The 8,690-nt window shown below is 34.5% G+C and overlaps 1 protein-coding gene across 1 annotated transcript; it reads right to left on the reverse strand.

The window, feature by feature from the left end:
* Positions 1-616: 616 nt before the first annotated feature.
* Positions 617-7,375, reverse strand: LOC105764125 (DNA mismatch repair protein PMS1). Its single transcript, XM_012582599.2, has 11 exons — positions 6,892-7,375; positions 6,481-6,804; positions 4,559-5,881; positions 3,844-4,121; positions 3,635-3,761; positions 3,215-3,283; positions 3,024-3,097; positions 2,182-2,247; positions 1,929-2,032; positions 1,318-1,499; positions 617-1,023 (listed from the first exon to the last, which is right to left on the reverse strand). The coding sequence occupies exons 1-11, from the start codon at positions 7,123-7,125 to the stop codon at positions 901-903; spliced, it is 2,904 nt and encodes a 967-aa protein (XP_012438053.1). The 5' UTR covers positions 7,126-7,375; the 3' UTR covers positions 617-900.
* Positions 7,376-8,690: the final 1,315 nt, after the last annotated feature.

The raw sequence follows: 8,690 nt of genomic DNA on the forward strand, positions 1-8,690 counted from the left end.
ATTATCCCAATTTATTACTGAAATCAAACGTTTTGACTGATAAAAAACAATACCGACTACCACGCTATGAATACCTACGAGTCAGTCAATCTATTTAAACCGATTTTAGTTCCAACATTCCGTAAGCTTTTTGGTTCGAAATCAATTTTAGTTTGATTTTTTGACATGTCTCTTCTTGAATTTCTTAAGAAAATCATAATTTTTTTCTTTCCAAGTATTTGACAGGGACTCAGGGAATTGGGATTCATGGTTAAAAATGAAAAAATCGATTTCATTGAACTGATTTCTCTCTCTAACTTACAATACCTGTACTAGTTTGGTTATTATTAAAAGGTTGTATTACTTTGAATTTTTTAAGATATTTATATTATTAACCGATCTCACGTCTGCTAATAAAGAAACCTTTCTTCTTCACTAGATTTAAATGGTAGATTTAAATGTATGGTAAAAATATAATTTTTTTATAAATAGTAAACTTGATTAAAATGTTAATTTATTGTGTTGCAAAGCAATTTTAAAAAATCAAAATAAAAAATCGGTATACAACATAATTATATTTTCCATATTACTTTAAAGCAACATTTTTTAACTTATCTACGAAAAAATGGGGAGCAAATTTCACCATAATTATTTTAATCTCATTCATAGAATTTAGACTGAAAAGACAATTTCTATATCCAGCCATTTTCTTGGCCGCCTTGGTTGTTCTTAGACGCCTGTAACAAGATAACATTACAAGGAAGAACCCAACAGAACAGATCCGGCAGCCATTCCTAGTACGGCAGTATCATTGTACATTTCCAGCGCTTGTTATCATCACTAGCTGGAATATATACAGAATAAGTTCAACTCAAGCCAAAAATAAAGGGCAGAACCTCATGGATGGAATGGAAGGTGGGATCAACAGCTTGTGTCTTCATCCGGTTCTTTGCTTAGGGTTGTCAGGTCTACCAAATGTCGCATTGTTGGCCGTCCATGTGGGCAATTCCACGGAGACTTCAAGTCTGCCAAATGCTCTACTATCTGGGAATATCATGGCAAACTTGAGATGCATACCCTTGACCGAAACTAAATGAATCATTTAAAAAAGAAAAAAAAGAACATGTCCATATCAAGTAGCTTTACATAAGAACTTGTGTGTAATAATAAAATGAAAGCATGATTTGCGTGGCTAGGAATTGGCGAATGCTTCCGTACTCTATGTGGAGACGCACAAATCCAACTAATATATTCAGAACCTATATGTACATGCTAGTAAGTAGAATCCCTGTTTATACAATATAGAATGCTCGCAATGATAGAAAGAATTCAGATTACCTTCTGCATTTCATTTCGTCCAAGTGGATCTCCTACCATGACAGACGATCTGCAAGCACGTGATGCCAACATTGCACGAACTCTAGTAGGGCAAACAGAATCAGATGTGTCCATTTTATAACTACCGATTATCGAACATTCCCCTTGACTATCAGAAAGAGTAGAGATCAAATCTTTGACATCTGTTTACAGAGATATCATTCAATATGCTGTGCACAAAATCCTTCAAGACATCATTACATTTCATGAAACAAAAATACTGTCAATAAAAATTAATTAGGCACATATTCTCTAGACAGGCAAAATTCAGAATGTGTTTATTTTACAGATGCAGTGTTTTTACGCGTGAGTCTAAAAATTGCCACCCCTGTTGTACCTATTTGCACGTATGGGCATGGCAAACATTTATAATGTTGTTCCCACCATTTTGATATCCATGTTTCTTGCTTAAATTGTCATTTTCACTACATTTTACGTAATGTGCATACTCAAGTACATCGGTTGCGAGTTGATAAAAAATTCCTAGTGTCATATGCGTTCTTTAACCAGAATACCTTAAAGGGGTAAAATGACTTTGATGAATAACAACGTTAAATTAAACACATAACTACCTTCAACTCCAAAAGTAATGTTTTTACTGAAGGGAACAGCTCTGAGATTAAAATGGTGCCCTGGTGGAGCATGTGGATCCTCTTCCAAAATAAACCCATTTTTCCTGAATATACAAAGATAAAAATTTATAAAATCACATTACAAGATTTAATTCAGAGAGGTCATGAAAAATTGAAGTTCCAAAGGATTCCGGAAGGAAAAAGAACATATAGTAAATGAGTGAAAGGAACCGCATCTAACAGAAAATTGAACCTGATTATGTCCATATGCATTGAAGCAACTACTTCTTCTTCAGGAGATAGCTCCAATCTCAGAGGCCTGCACATGGTAAGAAGTCAAGTTCAGAATTCGCTGTGGAAATTAAATGATCTCCTTAAGCAGAAAGCAGAAAACAAAACAGCTACAAGTCTTGGACCACCAATCCAAAATAATATATGTATTTATTTTTTTCTGTGAGGGGTTTAATTTATGACACTCCGTACTTTTGCATTCCATGCTTTCCTAATCCAATTAAATACTTTTGAATTCAACACCTAAGTACAGCTGCTGCTTCAGAGCAATCACCAGAATAATATCTGTATCCAGTTCCCACCCCTTAAATGAAAAGCAAGGAAGCTAGAAATACTTCTAGCTTGTGATGATTTCAAGCATGTTTACTGTGTAAAATTTCGACCAGAAGTTTCAGAAGGGACAGCTCAATGGCTGTTCAGAAGCCACATGATGTATCCATTCAGTTCAATAGCTCAATAAAATTCACCTAATTGACAGGCACAATTACAGGATAAGTAGACAGCAATAGAGCGATAATTGTACTATAATATATAACCAACTTTTAGATCATTTTCTTCTTTGTGATCACAACCATTAGAATCTACTTTATTTACTATAGCAAAAAGATAAAAAAGACTCCTAGCATCAGGATCCCATACGTCGCTTACTGCAATTTTTTAATTATTAATTTCTGCACTTCTAGGATCTATTTACTTATCTTCAATCATCATTATCTAAAATACTTTGCATCTGATTTCAGCTTTTATAATTGAGAAAACGTTATTTGAAAATAAGTAATTCAATAAACATTATAAACTCCTCACCGAAGCAAAGGCTGCTGGTTAAAGATGGTTGATTGAGCCAGATGCTCAAAATTGTATTTCTCATCAGCAGCATGCTGAAAATACACAGATCTTATTTTATTTTATTTTACAAAAAGGATAAGCAGAAAACTAATTCCATATGAAAGTGGCAAAACCAAGCAGGCATGAAAAAGAAATAGCTAAGATGTTACCTGATCCACAATAAATAAATCTTCATCTAACTTCCCAATGATGAATCCAAGATTAAATTGCCCGACCACCTGAGAAACAGAAGCAACCATTTGCCATAACTAATTAAATATGATAGTATTTCATGCATGCATATATTCAACTATCATGTTCACAGTTTCAGACTTGCACTGAAACATTAGAAAACTAACCTGCTTCATTACCAATGTTAACCTAACCTATCTAAACCAATCCTGATCAAAGACTATGAAGTGCTCTTATATATATTCAATCCAATCAACTAGAAGAAACTTGTATGAATTTAGAATTTGAGAAATTCATGCATGTCCACAAAAAGCATAAGCTAGGCAGCTCAGTGTCTCCCACAAGACTCCAGGTCCAACAAAACAGAAGGAAATAAAAGGCTTTTGTAGCATAAAGACCTTCATTCGGCTAAAGTCTTCTTTTTTGAAAAGTTTCTCCAACTCTCTGGTAGCAGCATCTAAAGCTTGTACTTTTTGCTCCACATTCTGTGGTTGAGAAAGCTCAAGTGTCGCAGCAGTATAACACCTATTGACAATATCGAAAATCAAATTACTGAAAAAAGAACTGGATAACTATTCTGCTACTTGGATTGAATATTTTCATGGACCTTGTTTTCTTCATGCCAAGGAATCTGTAACCGGTGTACAGTACTCTTGACATCCTCTGCCGCCTCTTTGTCAATAAGTCCTCAAATCTAAACTCCAAGGTAGAACATATCTTTTTATCAGATGGAGGTACGGGAGCATCTACAATTAAAGCAGAGGATAGAGACTCCGATGTTGGAACTGTAGATGCTTTTTCAGGTACATCCTCGGGATTTTTGTGGAATAAATCAATGAGTTCTGTTCCAGCAGAAGGCACTGCTTTTTCATGATTCTCAGATTCCTGTGAAAGAACTAGTTGAAATCAGAAGAGTGATCATTGATAACAATTAGACTTCTAGGCTGATCTTCAAGATTATGAAGGATGTACACCATAAAAAGGATTTCTACCTAGGTTTTGGAGAAATGGTAGATGCATTGTACACAACTATGGTACATAACTTTTATAACCTTTACCAAATACTCATGTTCATCTGAGCCCTGAGGTATCTGATACTGATATATGTTTGACTCGGTTACGATAGGCAAAGAGAAGAGTCAGATAGCATAGATTAGAACTTTGTTTTGAAAGGAAAAAACCATATGCAGGTTTTTCCTAAATATGGGTTGGACTTACTTTTATTATCATAAGGAATTTATCCAGCTTAGTTTTTCTTGTCTTGTTTTGTTACTGGTAAAGCAGGACTGACCGAGTTAAGAATATATACTAGGACCATGTACCTCTCCAGGTTTTCCACCACTAGTGTTGCCACTAGGAGAACTAGGATTTTCAGTTTCATCCAAGATGCTATGCGCTCTGAGAAACTTTCTAGGCTCGTTCTCATTCAACTTGGAGGAATCATCAACTTGATCTCTTAAGCCCAAAGCAGGCAGATTCAAATTGCTGTTCTTCGATTGGTAATGAAGACTTTGATTTCTTAAGACAGGCACTTCAGATAACACGGTACTAATGCTTTCATGCTTCCTCTTATTTACAGTTACAAATTTGTTCAGTGATGATTGAACGTAGCCTGAATGACTACTACAATCTCTACTTACAGAATTTCCTTTCCCAATTGAAGTTGAAGGGGATGAAGAGTTCTTGCTAGCTATACTGTTCATATGAGTTGTCAAACCCCCATCGTTAGACTCCATAAAACCATCAATCTTATTCATTCTGCGTACTTGTAAGGTGAAGTCCTTCAATGAATCCTCATGATGTCTAAGGGTTAATCCTCCTGATAAATCCTTTTTAGCTGTATCATCCATATGACTTGTCAATTGCCCTGCATTAGCCTCAAAAACACCATCGACCATGTTTGTCCCTTGTACTCCTAAAGTCGGTATGTTCTCAAGATCACTAGATACTGACCCTTCTAATAACTGCAAACTTTGAGCGTTGATATTGACAGTTCTAAAGGAGGTTTTATCTTCTGGAGAATGTTCCCTCATGGAAACTTTCAAATTGACTCCAGCTGGAGGTGACTGCTCTGAAAGGATATTAGATTTTTCAGGTGAAGAGCAAAACTCAAAGGAACCTGCTTCGTTAGTGTCGTCAACTCCATTAACAATATAACTGGCATTACTTGAGGAATATATCTGCTGCAAACCCTCCCTCAAAGATTGCAAAATCATGCTTTCATCAGAAAAAAATACTTTTCTTTTATCAGGAGTCACATTGACATCACATGCTCTAGTTGGAATGATAAAATTCATTACGGCTACAGGATACTGCTTAGAGTTTGCACCTTTATATATTTCATTCACAAGCTTGCTCACTTTAGGCATATCCACTGGTCTACCATTTACAAAAAAGTATTGTCTGTCTCCCATACTGCGGCCACTACCCTGTCCAGACTTAGATAGAAACCCTTCAATTTTGCAGTCGTCTGATATACATATAGACACGGGCTCTAAGCAGTTAAACATGTTCATGCCAAAAACTTGTATGATGCTATCTTTGAGGGAACCACTTCCCTGCGTTTTAATAACCACAGATTTTAAATTCTTTCTGCTTGTGTTGCTGCAGACTAACCTGACTCCTTTTGCCGTAAGTGCATATGCCTGTAATGAAAAACATAAGAATGATATCCTTTTAATCCACAAAATTCCAAATTAGTGAAAGGATGAGTGCCGAGTAACACAATGTAGACGTACCGCATAGCTATTGAGCAATGAGTATCTCTAACTCCTAACACAAAAAGGAGAAGAAAAAGCCAAATAGTAGTCTGTCATAGTAAGAGAACGGAGAGATTACACTCTTTATCGACTGATAAATTATATAATATCATGATGCATCTATGCACTGTAAGGATGAAACCATCAGTCATGTACAAGATACTACAGGGTTAAGCAAACAATATCCAATCAAAAACTCATTGAGCATTACATAGACTCCAGTCATACTTTATAGGCATTTTTTCAGTGCCTTCCTGATAATGAATCACAAATCTTACAACGGAAAGGCTCTCATATGCATGTTGCTTCTAAATTAAGGACAAAGCCTCATAAACACGTTATGTGAACCCTATTTTACAGTCTCCAATAGGCACAACAAATAAAGACCAATCTAATGTTGTTCTCATCCACACATAAAAAGTTTAACAACATAACAAGTAATAAACTACAATTTTAAAGCTTTTGATGCCCATGGATGCACTCACATTCAACAAGGAAATAAGTTTGCCATACTCCTTGCGTATGTTGCGATGAAATTCCTTGCTTCGCACTGGTAGATTCGAAAACAACTTCTTGACAGTGACAGTTGTACCAATTTGCCGTGCAGTTTTCTTCTCAGCTATCAACAGACCAGAATGATCAAAAGTTAAATGCATTGCAACGGGTTCATTTTTCGTTCTCGTTTCAATAGTCAGATTCCCCAAAGCGCAAAGCGAACTCAATGCCTCCCCTCTAAATCCAAACGTAGTCAGAGATTCAAGGTCTGGAAAATCCGCAAGCTTCGACGTATGGTGTTTAAGCGCCACGACCTACAAAATAATAAAAAAATAAAAAAATAAAAAATAAAAACAAAAATAAAAGGTAAAAAATTTGTGCGGCTAATGGTGGAATTTTACCTTGAAATTAGCAGGTGAAATACCACAGCCATTATCGATGACCTGAAACCATTCTTCCCCGTACTCTTTGAGAGCGATTTCAATACTGGTGGCGCCAGCGTCGAGGCTGTTCTCAACGAGTTCCTTAACGGCGGAGGAGAGGTCTAATATGACTTGACCGGAGCAGATTCTGTGAACGACGCCTTTGTTAATGGGCTTAATTACAGGGGACTTAGATTGAGGCGATCCTTCCATTGGAAAAAAAGTAAATATTTCAACGAACCGAACATCCAAGAGTAATTTGAATGACACAAACCCTAGAGAATGGGGAATTTCTCTAAATGCGAAGCCAAAAGGTGAGAGCTAGTGTTTTAGCACGGGGGAGAGAGAGAGAGAGGGGTACTAAACCCTATCTGGTTAGATTTTGCCGCCAAAAGACAGAAGCGAAGCAAGGAGGTGTGTACTAGGCTGGCGCCAATCAAAGTTTGACTCCATATGAAGTTATGGCACTGACACTTGCTGATATTGGCATCTTCTGATTTATGTAATTTTAAAATTATTAACTAATTTGATTAAGTTATTATATTTATAAAATTAAAATGTTACATTAATCAATTGATCGAAATGGATCAAAATTTGATTGGAATCCATACTTAATTTAAGGCTGAATGGATACTTAACCATGGTCTATATAGAAAGTAAAATCCACACCTTTTTTTTTTATATATTATTTCTTTTATTATATATGTAATTGATTATAATAAACCCAAAAACAAAGTTACATTTAGAACAAAATCTTGGAATATTTCTTTGTCTACTTTTGAGTTTTAATCACTTATACTTCCAACTACACCTATTCATAGCCCACTCGAAAAGTAAGAGGATTTGGATAAAAATATATGATTAAAAATAAGTTTGGATAAAAATAAGACCCGTTTAGAAAATGAGTCGAACTTTAAGAAAGACTTTTTTGACCTAAGTTTGGCCCGACCCGAATATGCAAAATAAAAAACTGTTGTTTTTTTATTATTTTTTCAATATTTTGTTACCATTTCACTATTATGTTGCTAATATTTTGTTGTTATTGTTTTGATATTGTATAAATGTTATTGTTAATTTGTTACTATTTTAGAAGTATTTCCTTGTTAAATTGCACCTAAAGGTGAGCAAAATCCAATTTGATTGAAAAACTCGATAAAAATTTAAAATTTTGAATTAAATGGTTCGAGTTATTTGAGTTAATCAAATTATTAGGATAAACTCAAATAAAAAAAAATAAATTTTTCAGTTTAACTCGAATACGAAATACACAGTTCGAGTTATCCAAGATCTGAATAAGAAAATGCAAAACTATGCCTTTTTGATAAATGTTTACTCATTAAATTAAAGGGTAAAACCATTATATTTGTTTATGTAGTTAAATAATTTGTCCATATAAATACAACATTGAGTATAAATAATAGAATTCGTTAACTCGACTCGACTTGACTCGAACTTTTTTAACTCAATTCGATTTGTAAAAAATTCAAATTGAATTCGGTTACTAAAATAAAATTTGTCAACTTGACTAACTCAAAAATTTTTGACTCGATCCGACTCGACCGAATACTCACCTCTAATTGCACCTATGTTTGTGTTATTTAAATATACATATTATTTTTAATTCATTTTCAATTTATTGAGAAATACTTATTTTAATTTTTTAGTATTTTTATGTATTATATATTTTAAAAAAAATTATATAAAAAAATTAATACGGCCAGTACAGGCAGCGCCAACACTAAATTTTAACATTTTTATCTGAGTCAAACTTGGGCCAA

This window comes from Gossypium raimondii, chromosome 12 (genome assembly GCF_025698545.1).
Source record: "Gossypium raimondii isolate GPD5lz chromosome 12, ASM2569854v1, whole genome shotgun sequence".
NCBI classification, from domain to species: Eukaryota; Viridiplantae; Streptophyta; class Magnoliopsida; order Malvales; family Malvaceae; genus Gossypium; species Gossypium raimondii.